This window comes from Melospiza georgiana, chromosome 4, assembly GCF_028018845.1.
Source record: "Melospiza georgiana isolate bMelGeo1 chromosome 4, bMelGeo1.pri, whole genome shotgun sequence".
Taxonomy (NCBI): domain Eukaryota; kingdom Metazoa; phylum Chordata; class Aves; order Passeriformes; family Passerellidae; genus Melospiza; species Melospiza georgiana.
In genome coordinates, this window is record NC_080433.1 from 68,292,845 (window position 1) to 68,317,544 (window position 24,700).

At 39.1% G+C, this 24,700-nt stretch overlaps 1 protein-coding gene across 2 annotated transcripts in view; it reads left to right on the forward strand.

The window, feature by feature from the left end:
* RELN (reelin) overlaps nucleotides 1-24,700 on the forward strand; it is a 283,413-nt gene that overhangs the window by 120,031 nt on the left and 138,682 nt on the right. For both annotated transcript variants that reach the window (XM_058023699.1, XM_058023698.1), the window contains exons 6-8: nucleotides 1,482-1,560; nucleotides 8,660-8,756; nucleotides 12,436-12,487. In XM_058023699.1, coding sequence (XP_057879682.1) covers nucleotides 1,482-1,560; nucleotides 8,660-8,756; nucleotides 12,436-12,487 — 228 coding nt within the window. The remainder of the gene's footprint in view (nucleotides 1-1,481; nucleotides 1,561-8,659; nucleotides 8,757-12,435; nucleotides 12,488-24,700) is intronic.

A 24,700-nucleotide genomic window follows, 5' to 3' on the forward strand; every position in this document is an offset into this window, starting at 1 on the left:
GGGGAATTCAAATAAAAATGAGATTCATATGAAGTTGATTGATTTATATCTAATTCTGATTAGTTGTTTTCATTGTGGTTTTTATTGCTTTTTATTGTCTTTGACTCCTTGTGGTGTGAGTATATCATGCTGCAGACATTTTGGTCCTAGTTATGTATTAGAGCATCTGTTTGCAAGAGAGTCAGGACTGGAGCACCCCTGCTATGAGAACAGGCTGGAAGAGTTGGGATTGTTCTGCCTGGAGAAGGGAAGGCTTCAGTGAGACATTAGAGCCCCCTTAAAGGCACTGCAAGAAACCTGGAGAGGAATTTTTTCAAGTGCTTGTTGTAATAAAACAGGGGGGAATAAGGGACTTTAAAATGAAAGAGGGCAGGTTTAGATTAGCTATCAAGTTGGTCAGACACTGGAATAGGTTTCCAGAGAAGCTGTGGATGCTCCATCCCTGGAAGTGTTCAAGGCCAGGTTGGATGTGATTTTGAGCACTCTGGCATAGTGGGAGGTGTCCCTGCCCATGCCAGAGGTGTTGGGATTAGATGATCTTTAATGTCCCTTTCCACCCAAACCATTCTCTGATTCTGTGCCCCATAACCTTCAGTGTGGGACAGCACCTCACACCAGGGCAGGGTTGCTCTGAGGAAGGTTTTGTGCCAGTGCATCTCCACAGTGGACCCTGGAGCAAGGCACTGCTGCTCCCTGCATCCACCAACCCTTGTGCTGCAATTGGATTCATCCAGGACAGATTCTGGCATTCTTCCTCAGGTTAAATAGTAGGCCACAGGTTACTTCATTCAGTTTGTGGAAGTATTTGTAGAGAAGGATCTGTCTAACACAATCACAGGTGCCAAAGTGTGGGGATTTTAAGTGAGTTTATTGGTCATCATACATAAATGAGACAGTAATTCTAGGTGGAATATTGGAGTCCAAAGTTTGCAGAACAGTGGTGAGAAATATTTGCATAACATAGCTCACAGTTTATGTTCCTTAGATGAGTTGACCTTTACTGCCAGGTCTGCTGATAGCAGCAGAGAAATTCCAATGAGCTCATGGATTTTTGCTTATGAGTTGTCAAAATGTATCCCCTGACTGTAAGATCTGTAATAAACTCATTAGGACTTCTCATCCATTCTTGTGCCCATGTTTGCAGAATCTGGATTTGGAAGGATTTTTTTCTAAGTATTCAGAAAACCAGCAATTCAGAACAAAACTTCTTAAAAGATTTAGTGTGTACTTGATGAGTCTGTCTTTCCATACCCAGCACACTTTGATGATGGGGGCACTTTTTCATTTTTTGTGGTACTATGGTAAGGAAAAAGCCCTGTAACTAAGAAACCCTGGCTTTTATAAATAGCTTAACCTGAAAAGCAGATTTTTAGGAATATAAAATGCATTTTACCATTAATTGCTTTAGGTTAGGCAACACTTAGAAAGCATGGGATGATTGCACTGGATTTTTTTCCTGTACTACTTTGTTTTCTTTGCAGCTGAAATGCACAGTGACAGCATTATCCTGCGAGATGACTTTGACTCTTACCATCAGCAAGAATTGAATCCTACCATGTGGTGAGTTTCTGCACTCCTTTACAAGCATTTGAGCAAATGAAAACATTTATTGAATGAAATGACGTATGAACTAAAGTGTGGGTTTGCTTCATTAGGACATAAATATTTTGGTTAATTAATTAATTCATTAATGAGTGACTGAGAAATTCTAAGCACATTGAAGTGGGTGACAAATTCTTGTTGATTTCAAATTTTTAAATAATCCAAAAATAGAAGGACTAGAGCTGAGCTCAGTGAATATTTATGAATGAAGATTTTTGGTTTCCTGAAAACACAGATTTTCATCAAAAGGGAGAAGAATTTCAATAATTAAACTTTGTTGTTTCATTTTTCCTTTTAATTTCATGTTGCACATGTTTTTGGTGAAGCTAACTATAGCAATAATTCCTTCCAAACTGAAATGAAGTGTTTCCAAATGGTTTAAAAAAATCATAAGATAACCCCCCCCGAAAACCCCATCTGGAATTAAATACCTCTGTCTAATATTCATGCGATGAAAATGTTTGAGGTTGAATTTCTTTTTCCTTTTTTTTTTTTTTTTATTTTGTTGAAGACACACTTTTTCAGGATTTTTGTATTGTATTGTATTTGTATCGCATTAGAAGGAAAACACTTCTCTGTTCTATACAGCAACTTTGAATTGCTAGGGTTTGGGGGGTTTTGGGATCCCTGACTTTGGTCATTCACATTATCACAATCTGTGTCTGAAACAGCCAGCACAAGATGTTATCATGCTTTAACCAGTGGAAGCTATGGGAGAATCTCAACCTTCCCATGCATAACAAGGCAGGTATCGCTTGGGGCAGGCCAGGCAGCAGCTTTATGAGCTGTGAGCACAGTGAGAGAGCTCTCAGACACCATCTCTCCCTCTGCTCCCCCATTCTCACTCAGCCGAGGGACTGCAGAGCCCCAACCCCTGCACTGCTTCAGAAAACAAGGGAAGAACTGAGGAAAAACAATCACTTCAATGGCAATAAAGTCAAATATCAATCCCTCGGAGGGGTGGGCTCCTTAAGTCACTGCCATGGTTCTGAGTTGCCCATCAGTAAATAACAGGACAATATGGAGCAATAACTGTTGGAGGAGCCTACAGGAGCAATCCCCCAGTGTTCCCTTAGCTCCAAAGATGGGAGTTGGAAACAGTGGCAGACTGTTGGCTTTTAGTCAAAAGGAGTGTTCTTTTAGCAAAGATGACTCTTAGACAGACTTCTGAATCTTAAATATTAATAATTTTACCACCACAGTGGTCACAGACAACCATTTAATATGAAATATGTGTACAAGGTCCCAGAAGAGGAAGTTTTACATCTCTCTTACTACAAAACTACTGCTCTGCATACTGAGGGTATAAACAGTGTAAAATACCCAGATAAACACATCTCTTGGTCTTAATATGAAGTTTTGAAGGTTGGAGCCTCCTTTCTTAATATAAGATTTTTTCTGAGTTTTCTGTTTCTTTCAATCCTATTTCATAAATATAATTAATTTATTGTTTTAATTTATACAAGACATAGAAATCTATTACTGGGATAGTTTATCTTGTTCAAATAAATCCTTGATGAGAATTTTAGCACTTACCTGCATTTGTTAGTTAATACATTCATTCTGTGACATTTGACTTCATTTTCCTTTTTTATTAAGGACTGTCACAACTTTCCATCTGTGCAGATCTTTCACAGATTTACCATCCTATGTAAAAATGCTGTAGTTTACAGAATTTTGCAGATATTTTTATTTTGTACAGGCTCATTTTAACAGGTTTAAATGTGTGCCTGCAATTTTTGCTCCTCTTTTTCCTTTTGTATCAGCTCTTTAAATGTTTTTTCTGGACTAGAGGCATTAAGGACGTGTGATACTATAAAAAAAACCCCATCTTTCTTTATGGTATGGACAGATCAAGGACTCTTAATGGGTTGTAGAATAGCTGCCAAGGTAGATAGCTTTAGCAGCAGTGTGTTAAATGGACTTGAGTGGAAAGAAATGAGGAGAGGCATTATTTCCCTGCAGATGCCTCATAATTCACAGAGGACTTGTCTGTTGGGAGCCTCCATAATTTATTTATCCATTGCTCTCAACTTTAAATTCATCCTTGCTTATAGAAGTCTCGGCAGAAAAATATCAGATTAAAAGAGCCCCCAGTGTTCTGCTCCTTTTGTTCCCAGGATGTGGATTTGGTCTCCCTGGAATTAACTTCACCACCTTGCTTGGTGAGTCAGTGCAGAGAGGTGGGTGCTAGGAGAGAGTCCAAAAACTCACCACAATCCTGAGGCAGATTTTCCTGTAATAGCACAAAGCCAGCACTTTCAGCAATGCTAAACAGTGGAGCAGAAATAAAAGAAAACCATAGTGATGCATCGTGAGCTTTTCAGCACAAAGAATTTCTGCAGTAGCTCTGCCTCCAGTGAAGGCCCACTTAGCAGCAGAAAGCTCATTCTCATTTGATTGTCCAGTGGGAGTAAAATCAGGGATTATTAACAGTTGTTGCCATCCACCCTAAAATTGTGGTTTTTTTCCCCTGGCAGCTGCTAAAATCCCATCTTTACCACAAGCAATTGCAGTGAGTGCTGGAGCAGCATTTCCAGCTCTGCTCAGGCTGCTCTGTGTGGAGCAGCTGCCTCGTGTGCCCCACAGGGCCGTGCCATGGGGCCACTTACACCCAGCCACTCCAATTGTTTCTGAAGCCATTATTTGTGTGCAGATGAAAAGAGAACTGCTTGTATTTTCCTCCAATCTTTCCTTCCCAAATCCTACATAACACTGGAAGTGATTAATATTTTCCCACTCCTCCTGCTTCCCCTTTTGGCATGTGCAGCTCTGGCAGAGATGTACCATCCAAGTGCACCAGATAAGCAGCTCATGTCCCCTCTATGTGTCCAATTTTATGAGTCCCAGCAGAGCCTGTGTGTCACTCCATTGCTGGGAGAGCTCTCACATCAAATAACTATTTTGCACAAGGGCACTGTATGATTTTAAGAGTGACTGCCTGCTCTTTCAAATGCATTGTAAGACACATCCTACCCAGCGGCCATCTGTTTCTTTGGAGGCTCAGAAACAGGGAAGGAGTGGATGCAAATGTTTTTGGAGCTGCAGAAGGAAGAGAAAGGAAAGAAAAGTCACAGCACCACAGTTCCTTACCTAAAACAAAAATTTGATGACTGAAAGAAAACAGGAGGAATTGCTGAAGTGGGAAAGGGACAGGGAGAGAGGAGGCAACAGGAGAGGACACGTCCTTGTGTGAACATAGATGAACCATAGAACAAAGAAGGAGGATTTCTCTGCTGGGAATGCAGGAATGGGAGCATTTCGTCATTTTTGGGGGAAACCACCAACTATGAGAATCTTCTTATGTGGTGTGTCCAACTAATGTTTATAATCTTTTCTTGCAGTGTCCAGTCATGTCAGAATATGGTCATTCCCAAAGTCCCCAGCCATAGGCAAAAGCCTGCTTACCTAAGCAAAGATTTCCCATTTCTTGGGTATTATTTGCCACCAACCTTACAAAGATCTCTTGTCTTGTGAAAAATATGTTTCACACAATCATAAGTGTCCAATGTCTTATGTATCTGGCATGTACCAGCTGTGGAAGTTAAGGTGGGTAAGATGTTCTCACGTCATCATAAATGCAGCACCAATGTCCATGCTCAGCCACTGCTGACTTGTTGAACTAACCAGAAGTGCTTAGTACATTTGTCAATTGGAAAATTAAAATAATACAAGGGAATAATGTCCATGAGACTTTCTGAAAACTGACAGGACACTGTTAGATCAGAAAGCTCAGGAATGAAGGAATTAACTGATTTCTTCAGTAGGGAAAGGGAATCTGCACCAGTACCACTTGCCAGGGAATGGCTGGATGAGTAGAGGTTCAGTATGTGTAGTATGAAGAAGACTGTCTAGGTCATTGAGCATCTATTCCTGTGACCATCTTGCCTCCATGTAACCTCATAAACTGCAGTGGAGAACATAGAAAAGGTGCTAGATAAGAACTAAACCAGGCTAAATGAGAACAAATATTTTTTAAATTCTGTTTAATCTTATGATAAACAATCTAATGTTAAGAAATGCATAAATTAGTAAAGAATAAATGTTGGCATTAATGCATGTTTCCTGTATAAAACAGTTTTAATAGTAGGACTGGAGAAAGCAGGGGATTCAGTACATTTAAAGGTGAAAGAGACAGTACAGAAGTGTTTTGCTGGCTAAACTTTCCTTCCCAATTTGATGTCATGTTTCATCTCAAAGCCTATCAGCACACCAAGCAGCAGTCACTTACAGAAGGCACACTTGTCAAAGATGACATGAAGAATAGTTGAGCATGTAAAATCAATCAATAAGAAACAGAGATTCTCTTGGTCATCACTTCTTCATGGCATATGAGAAATGTACAGGTACAGTGATATTTCCAGTGGCAAAGAGGTTGAGGAAAGCGTTGTGACAGGAGAGAGAGGTCCTAAAGTGGTTTCCAAATTGCACTAAAACTGTGGGATTAAACTTCAGAAAGATTTATGTTTAAAAATCTCTTGGCAGTTTGAGATGTTTATCTTCTTTATAGTTCCGACATCACAAAAGACATCAGTCAATATAATATCCACACACTCAGGTATTGTAGAGGGAAAAGGAATGACGAATAGGGGTGAGGAAACAGCAGATGTTTCCCCCTCAGCAAAGTGAAGAACAATAGCAGAGAGAGGTGGGACTGTCTAAGCCAGGGATGAGAGGGATGGCAGGTCTGTGGAGAAGTCATCTCGATAAATGCGACACATGTCAGCAGCGGCAGCGAGGACCAGCTGTGAAGAGAAAGCTGAAGTGATTTTAATGTGCTAAGATTTTAGACCAGGCAGGTGAGAAAGATAATGTAGAAAGCTGCACCCAGCTAGGGCAATTAATACTCTCTTCTATTTGTATAAATAGAAAAGAAATTAACCTTCCTGTCTGCACCAGGAGAGGAGCAAATTGGATCGTTTCTAAACACGTAGTACTATGACGATGATCTGAGGAGCAGCAGATCAATTATCTTGCTCTTCATGCATTCTTGTCAAGCTAATGAGCAGTTTATTGTCAAAGGTAATGCACTTCAAAGACAGCACAAAGATTTGAATCAGGATTACCAACAGCCATCCAATTTTGTATGAGTCATCCTAGAAAAGACAACCGATGATGAAACTGCTGTATTAGCAGGAAAGTGTTGCTGGATTTCCAGACAATATTTCATAGACCCCATTACAGAAGTAAAACAGATTAATAACTTTTTATCTGTTGAAATATGAGAATTAGAAAATTAAAATATCCCTTGGATTATGTAGCCTGACCTTTCAGGAAGGACTAAGTGGTCCCTACAAAGTATTCAGGGCAAAGTTTTCCTGCCATATCTGTCTCTTTGCATGTATCAGGAGCCCAGGTAGATGCTCCACTATAAAATTCAGAAATGTAGGGGCATACAATGAAAATAATTTTTATAACAGCCAGAATCCTACAGAATCCCAGAAATTTTTCTAGTTCCTGTCCCTCTGCTCTTCAGTTGTCGGAACTTCAGGATCAAGTGAAATTTAGATAGCAACAAAACATGTCCCTTGTGAACTCTGCTTCTGTGCTTTCTCTAAAAGTACTTTATTCACTTACATGCTCTCTTCTTGCCTTTTATTGAGAAATAAAAGTATTTGCTGACTGTGATTTCTGTAAGTCAATATTAATTCACTGATGTTGATTTGAACTATACTATTTTAATTGCTGCATATTCAAAATCCTAAATGCTATCAGTGTGACTTGCTGAATTACTTCAATGGCATGCTCATAGAAGAAAATCAACTCAAACATTTTGATGTCTGATGTTTTTTCTGGAGTAAGTGTTTCCCTGGAGGTTTGATGTTTAAGTTGAGCTTTGGATGCCCAAAGGCAATGTTGGCCAGCACCTTTGCAGGCAGCTTGTTGGGGACCAGGAATATATCCAATGTTTTTTGAAAATGTGGACCTCATGCCAAGATCTGATACCCTAGCTCCAGAAGGTGGAGGAGGCAGCCCTTTCCCTACGTTCTGCAGTCAGGCTTCCCACAAAATCCTTCAGATTGAATTAAGAAGTATCAGGACATGTGTAATTATTTGTCTCTGCAGCACTTAGCAGCCTCTCTGATATTTTCTTCATAGTTTTTCCCCTAAAAGGTGAGCAGAGAGGCAACTCTGTTACTAGGAACATGGAATATGACAAATACAAATAGAAGTAACAGCAAATGCCATGTTACACTGCAGCCTCAAGCCTGGCCTTTGGGGAAATAACCCTGCCAGCAGGAGGGGGGATGATCCCAGCCACTTGTCCTCAGCTGTTCTCTACGGTAACTCCATGATGGTGGATTTACTTATGGTAAATCAAATGTTCACAAGGATTTTGTAAGAAGAGTAGCTTCAGGGTATATGATATATGTAAGATTTCAACTTGTTTTCCCATGGTGAGATGCTTTGCATTCAATGAGCAGGGACACCCCACTTTAGAGGAGGGGCAGTCTGCAGAGAGCCAGCACTGAATCACCAGGGCCTTTCACAGGAGGCAGTTCTGTGACAGTGTTCACAGGGGACCCAGGATGAGGGAAGAGATGAGGATCTAACTCCATGTTTCAGAAGGCTTGATTTATTATTTTATAATATATATTATATTCAAACTATACTAAAAGAATAGAAGAAAGGATCTCATCAGAAGGCTAGCTAATGATAGAAAAAGAAAGAATGAATAACAAAGGCTTGTGTCTCGGACAGAAAGTCCGAGCCAGCTGACTGTGATTGGCCATTAATTAGAAACAACCACATGAGACCAATCACAGATGCACCTGTTGCATTCCACAGCAGCAGATAATCATTGTTTGCATTTTGTTCCTGAGGCCTGTTAGCTTCTCAGGAGGAAAAATCCTAAGGAAAGGATTTTTCATAAAAGATGTCTGTGACACAGCTCCAGTGGATCATATTCACAGCTGCCCTACCTTTGTGTTCAGCACCACTATAACAAACAGCCCAATCTGAGCACCAAGACACAGCAGCCTGATTTTACAGTTTACACAGTCTCAAACACCCAGTCTCTGCTCTCCCTTCTGACCACGGTGTGCTCTCCCTGCAGGTCCGAGTGCAGTAACTGCGAGGTTGGGGGGCACTGTGGAGTGATAATGCACGGCAACGCTGCCACCTTCTGCGACCCATACGGCCCCAGAGAGCTGGTAAGTGAAGGCTGCCCCTCTGCCAGGGCTGGGGGCAGGCTGGGGAGCTGTGCCAGCTGCAGGGATGCTGATATTTGAATCAGGATTACCAACAGCCAGAATGTTTGGGATTTAGCAGAGATGCTCTTGAGCAAGGTGATCGGTCCATACAGGTACACGCAGAAACATCCCAGTGTTTTAAGCAATAGATGCTAACCAAAGGTTATTGCAATAGTTGCAATATTATGTTATTGCAATAGTTGCAATAACCTTTGTCCCTTTGCACGGGACAGTCTCTTGATCCATCATGTATCCAAGTCATTTAAAGTATCTCTGAAATACTGAAAAGTCAAGGACATAGAAGTGTGTTTTCAAACTGGCATCATTCTCTTTTTATATCCAACAATTAAATAGAGACAGCGTTCATTTTTCTTTTATTATTTTATTAGTCTTGTCCCGTTTTTTCTTGTCCCTGTTGACAAATGTTAATTTGGTTGTAAAACACCACTTGTGAACAATGCATCCTACAGACTTAAATGCAGCCTGGAGCAAGCACCTGCCAGTCTCAGGGAAGTGCATGTAACAGATTGAGTCATGATGAATGGGACAGAATTAATTTTGTTGGGGGTAGTTTGGTCATAAAAGTGCTGTAAGAAACAAGTGCAATTTGCATTAACTTGAGGTCACCTGGGTGTGGAAAATGAATTGCAATACATAAAGCAATGGCCACATGCTGATGCTGAACTGCTAGCTGCAATGATGTGCATATAAGGGGAGCTTTGGAAAGCACTGAAAAATTAAAAGGCCAGATCAAAGCCCATGTAATTCAAAATTAATTTTCATGTTTTCAACAGTCTTCTGAATGGAGGGAGAGGCTGATTAGAGCTATTTGAAGAGCAAACATGGAAGAGGGCCATAAAACAGAAGTGGTTTTGGCCAGGCATCTTCCCTTCATTTCAGACACTGACAATTCTTTTCACAGGGTTAATTTTACATCCTTAACTGGGAACAGAATGACACAAATGCAATGTAGATATTGCTGATGTGGTGCATAAAAGTCATCAACACATATAAAACTAATTTAGAGATTTTACAGATAAAAAAGGATTTCCCTTGCAGCCAGCTCCAGCCAGGGAATCCTGTCAGGGATGTTAAATGGCCTCTCTGCTACTTTGCATCCTGTTCAAATGTGCTGTGCTAACTGCCTTGAGAATGCCTGCATTGGTTTATGTCCTGTGCAAAAGGGAAGTCACACCACTGGGGTATTTTCCCCACTTTTTACATTCATTTTTAGCTGTAGTGCTGAGTACAGGTAACACTACTTGGAAAAATCTATTTATGACATTTAACAAACCCAGGGTCCCAGCTCTGAGGGTTTTGAACTGTCATTCATTAGCTGTCATCTCTCTGCTGATATACAATTAAGACTACCCTTAGTAATCAGGAATTGGCTTCAAAATCCAGTCTTGGACTGCATTTGTCATATTGGTGTGTGGCACTACCATGGCATCAGGAATTTGGAAAACATTTGTTATGCTACCAAAGTGGTGTGATTAAATAATGATCTGAAAGAAATCATCATGCTTATAAACAGTTACCAGCCTAAAAATGAAGTATTTATAAATATTATGGCAGTGCTGCAGAAAAAATCAAACCCTTGTGCAGGAACATATTAATGGCTTAACACCATGGATGAGCACAGGAGTGCTCAGGCCAGAGGTCTGATCTAGCTCTATTTTTGAGTATGGACATCCATTTAAATGCCTACTGTCTTAGAACCAACCTGTTTCTCATTTGTAGTTGTTTTGGCAATTTCACAACATACCTCTTCCTGTCACAAATTTTAATACCTGTTTCATTTCTCCATGACTTTCATTAATCCTATTCTGACCCTGCTTGAAACAGATCATGAAATCTCTCCTCCTGCTAATGGCTCCTGGTACATGAATTACTGCTTTAAAATACTTAGTTTCTTTAGTCAAGAAAAGTTGAATTTGCAAAATATTTTCCATCAGCAGCTCTAACAGCTGCAGATTTGCTACCTTGACCTCCTTCTTTCCTCCTGATTTCCAATAGCCACCTGTTACTGCAGGCAGAGGGGTTTTAATACCAACTGTCTCTCTCTGTGGGTGAGAATTTACTGCTGGCAAAATCCTGAAAGGTGTATAGCATCAGAGATGCTGCAAGCAAAGGAAAATATCTGCTAAAGGCTCCCTACCATACTCTCTGCAGTGTCTGAACTAAGCAGTCCTATGCAGAATTTTGCAAAAATGTTTAGTAAGTCTAGTGCTTTTTCCCAAAGCATTGCTGAAATGATTCACAGCACAGTCTAAATCTGCATGAATGTTTCTTCTGTGATAACTGATATGTTTAATTTCTTGGTGATATGAGCTCCTGAACCTCAATAAAGGTTTTGTTTTCAAACTATAACTTGCACAACATAATTAATTGAATGAAAGCTAATATAATAGGTGCTCTTAACTCAAATCAGAAAGTAATTTATCATTTGGCAGGGGGTGATACCTAATACTGAATCAATCCTGGCAGAATGACTTAAATGGGAATGTAACTTTATTTTTAAAGTGAACACATGTAAATGCAGCTTTCCTATTCTTGCTTAAATATGAAAATTATCTGTTAGAACATGTAATCTTTTTATCAGCTAATCTTCAATGCGTTTCAGTGAACATACCATTCCTTTATATTTATAAGAAATTCTTTTCTGTATGTAATATATATGTAGAAAAGAAACAAATCACACCTAAACCTCACACCAACTCATGCAGATCTCCATCCATTATTTTCAAAGGCATCATTTAATGAATAGCTCAACTAGGTTGAGCTGGCACTGGAAGAACTCCAGTCCCTTTTGTTCTTGGATGCCTTGCTTGTTAAGTGGCAGTATTGTTAAATTCAACTTTCAAAATAAACTGAAGACAATTAGGTGTCCTTCACAACACGCTAGGGCTTTTTATTTTATAGCATTTTCAGGAGAACCATTCTAATTTGAGCTACTGAAATATGGAGGCATTCAAAGAAGGGAGAAAGAGAGGCCTCAGAGGAGGGTGGTTTGCTGAGTACAGGGTGAGCTGCTGGTGTTTCTCTTTCTTTTTTCTCCATCTCACTGGATGTCAGCAGTGGGCAGATTCTGCTACAACACTGTACATACCATGTAGTATCACCAAGTGTTTTTGTTTCCTTTGGTGTGGAATATTTAAGTTCCATTGTTTCCTGTTAATAGTTCATTATTTTAGGGTTAATAAATGTTATTTTTAGTATTTATTTATGATCATTTTTAGTCCTTGCTCTGTGCTGGGAAAAGCGAGAACTGTTCCATATATATAGATTTACACTAAGCTGACTGCAAACCACAGAGTTCATCTTTTCAATCTTCTAAAGAGAGATCAAGCGACCCTGCTGAACATAAATGTGATTTTTTTTTTTTTTTTTTTTTTTTTTTTTTTTTTGGTAGAAATTATTATGGTGAAAAAAATTCTGGCTTTGACATATGATGACCTTTCGATAACCAAAATGACATAACGAAAATATCCACGATCACTCAATCTAAAAGGGTTGGTGATCAACAGTCCTATGCACTGGAGATGTGGGTGTCTAGAGATTTTCCATGCTTTAAAGAAAAACAAGTGATGAATGTATTGTTTTGCTCATCTAACAAAAACATTTGCTTCTCTTCCCATAGACCACCACTGGCCTTAACACAACTACTGCATCCGTGCTTCAATTTTCCCTTGGTAAGTTTAGATTACCCTTTCACTCAAGAAAGTGCAAAAAGTCCTTTCTGTAAAGGAAAATGGCCCTAAAGTTCAGGGTTACCTTTGTGGTTGATGTTAGACTCAACACAAGGGATTTAAAAAATCTTTTAAAAACTGCAGTGTATTTATTCATCTCCTGACATGGAGCTACTGTTTTAAATTTTGGAAATGAAAAGCTTCAGTGGATACTCTGATGAGCCATGTTTGAGTTCTGGTTTTTTTCTCCTGTTTTATATATATAAAAGCTTGATGTTTAGCATTATAATTTCTTGCTCTTTCGCTGAAGTGTGATTATTGTTTCTAAAAAAAACAAAAAAAAAGAAGGGTTTTGTTAATTAACTCCCCAATATATTCCAAGTTACACCAAGGTAGTGCTGTTTTTAACACATTTCTACAAAGAGAATAGGTAGGGCAGATGAAGACTAAATGCTATTAAGTCCATATTATCAACAGCATGGTTGTATGCTGTATTACTTAGGATACTGTGAGTTATTGCACATTTCACTGTGCATTTGTGGCTATAAATTATGCTAGAGGCTGTGGTTGAGGGCGAATTTGGAACACACCTAATTTGTTAACTCATTTCTCAGTGCTGAAAATATGAAGAAAAAATGTTCTAGTGATATAAATGGTTCAGTAAAAAAGCAAGCAGGAAATGTAGTCTGTTTTCTCTGTAGACCCCTGGATATGTGTTTCCAAATCATATTCCCATTTTTAAAAAAGTAATTCTCCAAACCTATCTCAGGAGATGTGTGATTAAACTCTGGAAATCTCAGTTGAAAATAAGAACAATCATGTAGCTTGGAAAACAGCTTGGGTTTTTTAATGGATTGGAAATCAAAATCCTAGAAGGCTCAGAAATACATCATTTAAATTTGTTTTTTACCTGAAGTTGTTCATTTGGGTATTGGAAGCCATCAGTACCTACTTCTGACTGCAGTGTAAATATATCTAAGGACTGGTATCTATCCTTTATTTTGAATTACTGTTTTTAAAAAAACAGAAAAAAAAATATCTCCAATCCTCAACTGAATCAGTGCATAAATATTGGGTACCTGAGATGAAAACCAGCCTGCTGCTGCCCTGCAGTTTCATTCAGACAGCGGAAGGGCAGCAGCTCGCTTGACCCACTGGGATGTGTTGCTCACTGACAGAAGCACAAGGAGATGTGATTCTATAAAGCTGCAAGTTTGCAATGATAGAGGAATGTCACTTTTCATGAAAATTGCAAAAATCTATTTTGGATTATTCTAGCAGAGACCCAAGGTGGTTAACAGCAGGGCAAGGTGAATGGGCTGGCAGATGTGTGTTTGCTGTCACAGCCCAGTGCCTGGTGCCTGCTGCAGGTGAGCTGCAGAGCAGTGCAGGCTCCCAGAACGTTCAAAACGAGATTTGATATTTCACTAGGAGCATTTGTGCCTGTCGGATGGGAAAGGTCAAATAAAAAAGGGGTAAGAAAAGGCTGAGCAGGAAATACTCTGTATGTATACCTTAAGAATGCCTGAGTCCATACCAGTAGGAACCCCTAAAATCCTCAGTATGATGGAGCAGAGAGGAGTGAATGCACATCCAAGTAAACCAAATTTCAGCCTCCAGTTGAAAATGTATCATGTTTCCCCATGTGCCTGTGATGAGTTTGAAATACAATGCAGATTGGTTTGTAACTGATAGAAGCCAGCAGGAGCCAGGGGACTGCTGCTGAGCTCAGCAATACTTGGCTTTAGAATCCAGTTTCCAGCTTATTCCCCAATGTCCGATTTAATCATAACCCTATTTAGGGATTGATCCAAGGGAATTGCTTTTTATTTTAAAGAATGTTTACCACTTTCTATCAGCCATGGAATAGCTTAAGCTGTAGTCTTTTGGGGGTGTCTTTATGTTAAATTTGTCACATAGCTTTAGCTTTATTAAAGAGTGCAAATGTTAATTTCTCTTGCCACTAATTATCAGATGGAATTTTGTCTTTGCAGTTATATAGGCAGTAGAGAACTAGGAAATGAAGCTAAAAATTCTGAAGCTAAATTCTGGTTTCACCATGAATTCCAGATCCTTTTAAACTCTGTGGTCAGGGAGGGTAACAGACTAGTGAATTTTTCATTAGTTGATATTCTGTGTGGTTTCCTTCATGCATCATGTATTTGGTAGTTTTGCTCTTTAAAGGCCAAGGCAGTTGGAAAGGTGCACTTAATAAGAAAGCTTAATTAGAATGAAAAGGTAATTAGTAAGGCATTTGCAGCACACAGGACAACATTAATGTGCATTTTCTTTTCTGAATGAGAGGAACTTGTCTGTCATGCAGCATCCACTCAGACCTGGTCCAGGGCTGGGGTGATGTTTACACTCATGCACTCTGTGCCCAAGTGTGCAAAAAATTTTGATTACTGCAACTGTCTTAATCAGCTATCACTACATTTCTCCAAGACCCAGCACTGACACGTCTAGCAGTTTCCTTAATGTTCAGTGGGATTGTTAATGGAGATATTTAAAGCAATGCCTTTGGGCTCTCTCAGGCCAGAACATCTGATTCAACAGCTTGGGAATTGCAGGATATTGCACAAAAGCCTCTGGACTCAGCTGCCACACAACATTAGTGTGATTCATTAGCTGAAATATTCTCTATCTCCAAATCTGAGCCTTTTCCCCTCAGCTGCATCCCTGGGCTTCCCCAGGGTTGAATGTGCTCTGTCATTCACATGGATCACTGTGGTGGAAGGTGACTCTTTGTACTGAGAGACAGCAACTGAGCTAAATACAGGCAGAAAGAGACACCAAACCCCATGGGAAGAAGAGGAAAGGCTTTCAGGAAGCAATGGCAAGGTGTGAGGTGTGCAGGTTGTTGTGCTGTGTTGTTCCTTGGGTGCTCTCCCCAGCAGGTGCTCTGGAGGCAGAGTGGGCACTGCATGGACATTTCAGCACTGGCAGGTTCTTCCCATCCCTCCCTCCTCTGCAGGGCCTCTGCTGCAGCTGGAGATGCTGTGATGAGCATCAACACCCAGCCTGGCCTCCAGGGAGGTGCTCCTTGGAGCCATGTGTGAAACAATGTGAAAATTGTTAATGGAAAATAATGGAAAAACTTGGTTCCATGGCTCTCTCCTTATGTCTTAGTATTACAAGATCATTTCTGGCTGTTTAGCAGTATTTGGAAATGAGAATAGCTTGGTAGGGAAACCTCCTATTTTTCAGCTTTGCTATGAAAATTCCTTCACATTTCTCTGAAAAGAGGATGACTTTGTCAGTATCATATACTGGGTAAATACTTAATGTTTGTAAAGCACAGTCCTACCTTAAAATTGCTTTCCCTTCAACTTTCATGTCATTGTCACAGAGATCCTCTGTCATTACTAGAGCAAATTAGCAACTCTTCTTCCCCCCTAATTTTCAAAAAGAAATCTAACCTTCCTATTATTTTACATTAAACCAAAATTGGTTTCTGGGAGAAAGGGTTTTTTATCTTCTGAGAAGGAATACACCTTCAAATATAAGAAACATTTGGCAGTTCAGCTCTGTGTCTCAAGGATCAAGCCATTAGTCTTGCAAACAAAGAAATAGACACAGGTTCAAAAGCTTTTTGCTTTATTTGGAGATAAAGCTTGGATTTGGCCTCTCCCTTTCAAAATATTATTACAACACACTTTTGCAAAAGTTGGGTTCCCTAATCTGTTAGGATTTACTTTGAATCAACCATTAATCCTTATTTTCAGTCCCCTTCAAAACTACCTTTGTATGGCAAATAGGTCACCTGCAGGATTTAAAAGCTGTTTGCAATCATAAACCATCTTTCCCTAATTGATTATGAGTGACCTGAGTTATGGTCACTTCATATGTGTAATATTGGTGTATATGCTTATCTTGACAAATGGAACCTCTTACAAGACTCTCAATATGATGCAAAATACTTTTCCTGCAAAAAATAAAATAATAAAACCTGTCCCTAGACTTTTGGTGGACCCTGAGAATACCACAGAGCTGGCAAGGAAGGGTTTCTCTCTGAGATCATTATTTGGCATTAACAGGAGGACTTGGAGATGCATTGGCACAGGTGATCTCCGGTGCCTGAAGGCTGCCAGGCTTTGGCACTGGAAATTCTTTAGGCATCCTCACTGCATGGATCATATGCTTAATGCCTTAGCTATTGCTAAAGAAAAGACTTGACATGAATAAAATCTAGCACATCAACCTTCAGCAAAAACAGTTTTCAGTGAGGTTTTAGCATCAGGCTTTAATCTGTGAGAGTGCTTTGTGATTTTGCCAGATGGACTCTGTTTGTCCTCTCAGGAAAATCCCAGTAGATATTATCCAGAAGATGGGTCACTCATGTGGTGATTTGCTCACTGGTCTGGAACCACAAGCATTTGGATCTTACTTGTAGATTAAGAATGGCCCTTTTTTCCCTGCGCTTGTGGGATAGAATAGAATAGGACCATTTCAGTTGGAAGGGACTGACAATGAGCAGCCACCCAGCTATTTCAGGGCTGACCAAGAGTTATAGATTGTTGTTAGCTTTAACATCATCCAGTCACTTCTCTGACATCTACTGCACCTTCCATTGTTCCAAATTATTTGACCAAGTTAATTGTTGATTAAGCATTTGACAAGTATTCCATAGAGGGTTCCACATGTATTAAATTAATCTATTCCAATCACAACAATACCTGCCAGAAATTTATCAATGTCCCTTAATAGCTTTCTAATGGAACCCTATAGTAAGGGTAAATGTATATGTCTATTGGTTTTAATGTGGTTAACATATTATTTAGAAATATTACTATTGGTATTCAACTATTCAGGACTTTTTAGTAATTCAGGGTGCAAAGATGTTGCTAGGGGTGATTTTCATTCTATAGTACCCACTTTTTCCCCATTTTCTATCTTCCTCCAAAGGAAATAAAATGCCAAACTCTCTGCTTTTACATACATAAATATTTCATTGGCAATCTTGCAGTATAATCACTTAAACCAGTAACAGAAGTAATAATTTCCCCAATCTTGTTCAACACACTTTCTACTCTTGCAACTTTATTTTCTGGTTGAGTAATCACCCCTGTCTTCTCTTCAAATTTCCTGAGCTTTTAAAACCCATCAGACCATCAGTTGTACTTAACTGCAGAGTAATTGTATTACCTGTGGTGCCTTTACATTTATACTGTCATGTTTTTTAAGTGGTGAGGTGGATGTGCAATGCACATTTCTATGTGGCTTAGTTTATTTACAGTCTGTTTTTAATGCTGCTGATTTCACAGTCCTCTGTGACTGTAATTCAGAAAACTATTTAAAATCTGCTATTGATTGCTTTTAATTAGTTTATGAGTAAGGGTCACTGATTTGGATGCAGATCTTTGACATAATGATTCCTAAAGGATTTCCATGTCATGTGCTGCTTCACCCTAAGACATCAGGTTAGTGAATCATTAGCAGCAGACTTTATTTCTCTCCCTGAATTACCAAGGTCATGAGGATCTATGTGAAAACTGTTTTACTCAGAAAAATCCATGGCCTAATGGTCTTGGTGATGGTTGTTGAAGACAAAGCATGGATAGTGTTCATCACCTTTACAATGTGAAATGCAATGTTTTCCTTAAATGCTTATTTATTCCACTTATCATTTGTAGCAGCAATTTGCCTTTGTTACCAGTGTAGTCTTGCAGAATTAAACTATACAATTTATTTTATTATGTAGATAATGGAAACACTATTTTACCTTGATGTGTGCTCAATCTACAGATTGTCATTATTACTGTTATTATTATTATATCACCAGCATCATCATTAGAATTGTTGAATGTGCCCTTTGGATTAGTCCTTACCTGATAGGATTCTGTGCTTCAGAACTCACATTTACTTCTCTATTAACCTCAACAAATAGAAGATCATGATGAGCAAAAAATAATCATGCAAAAATAAATAGTGCAGCCGATTCACTGAGCTCCATGTCTTTCTGTGGAGCAAACAGCAGTTCCTCACTGCTAGGGCTGGCCCCTAGAGCAGCATCTGGAGGACTCTGCAGAGATGTGCATGGGGTGATGATCCCTTCTGCTTCCCACCAGAAATACCCCAATTCCACTTTGGCTCAGCCATGAGGACAATGATGATTACATTTGGCCTCATGTGACAGTCTGGAGACATTTATCATTTATGTTCTTATCATGTTTTAATTCACATCTGGTGGCAGCTGCTATATTGACAGTAGTGTTTTTATGCTGTTTATCCTCTGCTTGAATTCAGACCCCTCAACAGAACATTTCCAAACATGTTTTGCTATGTAGGTCTCAGCTTTGGCTGAAAGGAACCACTGCTGATCATTTTCTCTTAATTTCCATTTCTGTTTAGTCAGTTTTATAATTAGCAGAAGCTATTGGATGACTGACAAATGCCATAATAGCAATAATTTTGTGGGACAGCCTCAGCATAACTGGATAGAGATTTCCTTCAGATTTGCTAGGAAAATTCACTCACACATCTCTAGAGAAATACCACAGTGAAAAATAAATCCCTTCTGAATTTAGCATGGAGGAGCACTTGATTGTGTAAATAATCTATCACTCTGGTTAGCTGAACACCAAAAAACCTCATAGAGCCAGCCGTGGTCCCAAATGTTTCAGGTATGTTGAGCCACCTCCCTTGCTTCAGTCACTTGCATGGAGGATTTCCCTCAGTCACACAAATTTTGTTTCTCCAGTGCCTTCCAGGTTTCCTGTGCAGGGGTGGCACATCCACACAGCTGTGTTCATAGTGGTACCAGCAGGGAGGAGCAGTTCTGCTGGCCACAGATTCATTGTTACTGGAGTTAGATTCTGTCCCTTCTGAGCAACAAGAGCACAGCATTAAAAATATTTGAACCCCCAGGTTGTTTTGTCCTAATTTCTTTCCTATACATTTTGGAAAAGCCTGAGAATTTAATACAGCATAACTCAATACTGAAATTGGTGTCATTCACCATTCTGCATTTCTTCCACTTGCTTCATTTCCCATTCTCTCCCAATAAAACAATGTGGTTATTTTGGTGGTTTTTTTTTTTCATTTGTTGTTGTTTTTGTTTTTTGCTTGGCTACCCAAATTGCCATTTGCTAATGTCTGACATGAAACCTACTAATTTCCCTTTTCTGGTGGAAAAGCTGTTTGTGTTGATGCATAGGTTATATATTACATCTGATGTGAAGGAATAAGACAGGTAAGTAATATCATCAAGTACTCCTCACATAGCAGGTGGAAATGTTTGGTGGTGTTTATTTATTTCACTGAGGTTTACAAGAGGGGCTGCCTCGGTACTATCTAGATTGAAACCAGGGTTTAAAGTTGATGCTGTATTTGAAAGACATTTTAATGGCCTTGGGGCAAAATGATTTGTGTTGTTTTGGCTAGCCCAAGGTTACAATGAAATATTGTCTTTATTACTTCTGTACCAGGGTTTCTCAGCCACTGTTGGGAATTAAAATGTGAGCGTTAAAGATTTACTACCTGGAGAAAAGCAGGAAAGATGAAGAGCCTCAGGATTCAGATCCAGGGCAGGTGGCTGTGCCACCATCTTGCAGCCAAACGTGGGCCATTATGGAATTGGTCACTGCAAATAATAAGTGCTGGATTACAGACAGACTCATCTTAATCCTGCTTATATTATTGTACACAGATAACACTTTTGTATGATTAAAAAGGTCCATTTTTTAATTAAACAACAAAGCATCTGTAGTTCCCAGGGTGGGAGGGGACTGAGAAGCCCCCAGCTCAGCAAAACAGTCCTGGCTGTTCCTCCAGTGGGTGAGGGACTGAAAAATAAAAGCAGATAAAAATAGAAAAGCCCGCCAGGAATTGTGAAAAACAGTTTTTTCCAAGCTAATTATTTTCCACCTGCATAGGTAAAGGCAGGCATTTGAAGGCATTTAAAGGCAGGCAATCTGTTTTACCAGCTTTCAGAAAAGAGAGACACCTCAGTGCAGAGCTGTCTTGAGAAAAATTATTTCACAGATTTTCTTGGTGCCAGAGAATTTCCCTAAAGCAGCCAAGGAAAGGACTTTCATATCTGTATATTTAAGACAGCTCCTTTTACATTGGTTCTTGGGCCCAATGTGTGTTTTCCACTGCCTCTAGACTGGACTGGCTGTAGGGATCTGAATAAAACTTCATGTATTTTCCTGCAGTATTTTAATACCTTTACCAACACCTTATGGTGCTCATTTGCTTGATTATTGACCTTCATAGCTGGCTGCTACAGTTACACAAAGCATCTCTTTCTATTTAGTGATATGTGTAAGTGTACTACTGAGCTACTTTTCACATGTTATCATTTATATTTTGCCCAGCTCTCTGCATAATGTGACATTAACTCTTTAATGGCAATAATGCTGAATGGTAGAATGTGGGTACCCCAGTAGAAAATGCTCCCTGAACACGGGGGTTACTATTTTGTCAGACATCCAAGAGCAACTGCAAGTGTTTTGGGAGCATTAATGATGCTGCTATTTCAGGAGCTACAGTTCCTGCGTGTCCATTTCAGCCAGGTCTGGGCAAGTTTGCTAACTTTGCCTTCAGCAAGGTGTTTTGTTATGTGATGTTGGTGCACTTAAAAGCATGATTAAATTTAGCATCGTGTAATTATTTCTTTGGCAACAGGCTTGTTACCCAAGCACATACCTGCTGGTTGTATCTCAGAAAGAGACACTATAAATAGCTTTACATCAGAATAAATTGGACACTGGCATGAGGGAAATACAGCTTTCTGTTTGGCTTATTTTTCTCTCCTTAATGTTCTCCGCACCAAAAGCAATATGAATTGTGATCCGAGCTTGTTCATTAAAAGAGAACAAATTTGTGTGAGTGCAGGAAGCACATCAGATCTCTGAATATAAATAGACTAGGAGGAAGTTGAACCAGATAAGTATTTCCTCAGACTTCTCATCTACAGGAAATTAGCTGCATTAATTCATGAAAAGCACATTTGCTGTTATTGGGAATCCTGGCAGGAGGTGGATGGGAAGGGACCCGTGGGTGATCACCTGCTCCATGCTCCCACCAGCATCACACCTGGGCAAGGACAGCCTGCTCAGAGCCCCATCCTCCTCGGGTTTAGCCTCAGATTACCTTTTAGGACTTAATTTAGGAAGTTATTCTGATTGATTTTCTCAAGTGTATTTACTAATTATTCTTCTCCTCATCTTTTACAATTTTACAGTGGTGGCTTTTAGCCTGCTCGTCAATCCTTTAGTTTTATTTAGATGTAAATAACTACCCAGCATTTCTGAAATTGAACAACAGCCTAAATCTGCTAGTGGAACAAAAATTAGCTGCTCTCAGAAACCTGCAGAAAATAAATAGCTGAGACTTTATATTACAAAATTCATAATTCTCACTAATGCTAAAGTAGATGTGATTTTTATGAAAGGCAAGCACCATTGGCATTTGTTTCCTAGTGCCAGATATTTGTTTCAGATTGTTTATCAGAACACATACAAAACTACAGACAGTCAAAATCCTTTTCCCACAGGGGAAAGAAAAGCAGCCAGCAATAAAATTATTTGTTTCCATGAACAGATAGACAATGATTACAAAATACAATGCAGTTCTTACCGTTTTTAATTTGAATATTTTTTACACTCAAAATACCTCTTTGTATTCTGAATTCACTCTACAAATAAGGAAAAGCTGTTTAAAAAGTCTAAAGATCTAAAATGTCATCGTTAAAAATCATATTCATAACTAAATTCAAAGTTGTGACTTCAGAGAAAAAGAAAAGTGCTCTTGTGACCTTCTCTTGAGAAAATTTTCAGAAACAGAATGGAATGAACAGTGCATCAGATATTTTTCTATCAGTGCATCTTATATATCCAGCACTAAATATTCTGTATTTTAAAATGGTATAAACCATCTTCTTCTTGATCAAAAGCCTATATAAACACACACCTAAAATTATCAGAACCCATGGACCATTCATTATACCTAACTGTATGGTTCATTACTTTGGAAAAAATTATTAGCAAGCCAGCCAGATTTGACCACTAGTCATTTATATTATCCAGTTTGGCTTAATTCAAGTGATACCACAAAATTATAATCCTTAGCAAACACTAATCATTATTCATCCCATTAACAAAATTAATAAATGTAATCTTGTAGCATTAGATATAAGGGATTCTTCCCAGCGCTCTTTTTTTTTTTTTCAGATTGCACTCAGGAGTCTGAATGCTGTTGAACCCTTCTGAATTTGAACCCTTCTGCACAATTTTTTATGAATCTTTCCAGTGCAGTTCCCATTAGACTGACTCTCCTTAAAGGCAGCATTAGATATCTCATCTGCTTATCCACAGAAGCACTCACAGGAGCTATCAAGGAGTTGTCAAGAGGCAGAGGACATCACACTCTATAAGGAGCAAAATATTGCTTCCCTTGCAGATGGCACCCAGTTTTATCTCAGCAAAACACCAGCTCTGATCAATGTTGTTAAGAGATCTTAGAGACCAACAGCTGTATGGCTTGGGTTTCTGTAAATCTGACACAGTTGGAGGCAAAGCCGTAGTGAGAATTAATTTTGCCTGCCATTGTCAGCCTGGATACAAATAACTGAATATCTGGATACAAACAGCTGATATGTGGTGCCTTCATAACATCTCTCCTGAAAAACTACACTCTCAGAGCTGCTCCCTTCATGGCACTTAAAAAATAAGGTAGCTAAAATATTCACCAGTATTTTAGATGGCCAAAATCACCTTAAGAAGACCTATAATTAAAAAATACAAAAAACCCATGACTGTTTCAGTTGGATATGCTGAGAGTGGTCAGTGCTTGTCAGGTCCTGGCTATGCGTTACCCGTCCTGTGAAACAAGAAGCAAAAAAATTGAGAAACAGATTTTTGTTTCACTTTTCTATTCTTTCCTATTTAGCTAAGCAGAATTAACAAAGCAGTCATCAGGACATATTTAGCAATCCCATAGTCTGCCAGTCAAAACCCTCTTCTATTAGCATCAGTGCCTGGACTCAACTATAAGAAAATTTTGTTTTATTGAAATTTGGCTTAGGAAAAAAATCCAAACATGTGAAGCACCAGGCAAATAAATTAGTGTTTCAGAATATTCAGTATATGGAAATGGCTGGGTTTTATAACAGAAGCTGCTCATAGTTTTTGATAACAGACAAAATTGCTGTTTGAGCTTCAAATGTATCATTTAAAATTAAATCCATGAAGGTTGTCTCTACTCTAGCTTTTCTCTGAAAGTTTTGGAAGTCTGTGAACATCAGATAAAAGTCTATCAAAAGGAGTAAAATAACTCCAAAGGAAGAAAATACTTTGTTCCTGAAACACAAGGACAATCTTGCCTTGTATATATGTGAAGAAAAAATTTGACTATTTATTGGGGGATGGTTTGGGGTGCCCCCTGTTCCCAATAGGTAATTACACACGCAAGCCCTTAACATTGAAAGTATAATCCTAACTCTTAGCCAGATTTATCTAGCAATAACCTCACCAAGGCATCAATCTTGCTGTGACATACTCATCTCAAGGAATAAACAGCATTTTTTCTCTAATGCAGTAGCTTACTAACACAGACTTGTTTACAGTAATGATTGTGCAGGTTTTGCTACTCATTTTCAGGGCTAATTCAAATCCTGGGCTTTCCTGATTGAAAGCAAACCAAACCTAATCTCATTCAAAAGGTTTTATGTACAACTTTTCCTTCAGAGGACAGGAAGGTGTGAATATTTATGGCATGATATCCTGCTCCTGCTTCTGTGCTCAGAGCTGACAAACTGTTTATTGCCATCTCTGGGAGCTGTGGGAAGGACACCTCCCTCCTGAGCTGAACTGGCCCCAATTCCTGTGATGTTATTACTTGAGTCCTGATCATATTTTTGTTCAGAAAGTCAGAATACAGCTTTGCTGGTCGAGGTAGAGGCAAGCATCCAAAAAGCAGATTTCTATTTTAAATAATCCTAGTTTAGGATTACTGAAACAACAGTGATAGGGACTAACAGCCATAGCACTAAGTAACAGTAATATTGAAAGTAATATTGAAAATGATATTGAAAGGCAGGACTCACAAGACCATCTCAGTAAGCCCTGTCCTGTAGTGCAATTGCATGTTCACCCTCCTCCCTTTTCTTGGGGAGAAATTCCTAATGTAAACTAGGATGTGTATTAGTTTCGTAAAAGGTTCAAGTACCAGATCAATAATTTTTAATTTTTTTTTGTCAGTTTAAGTTTTGGA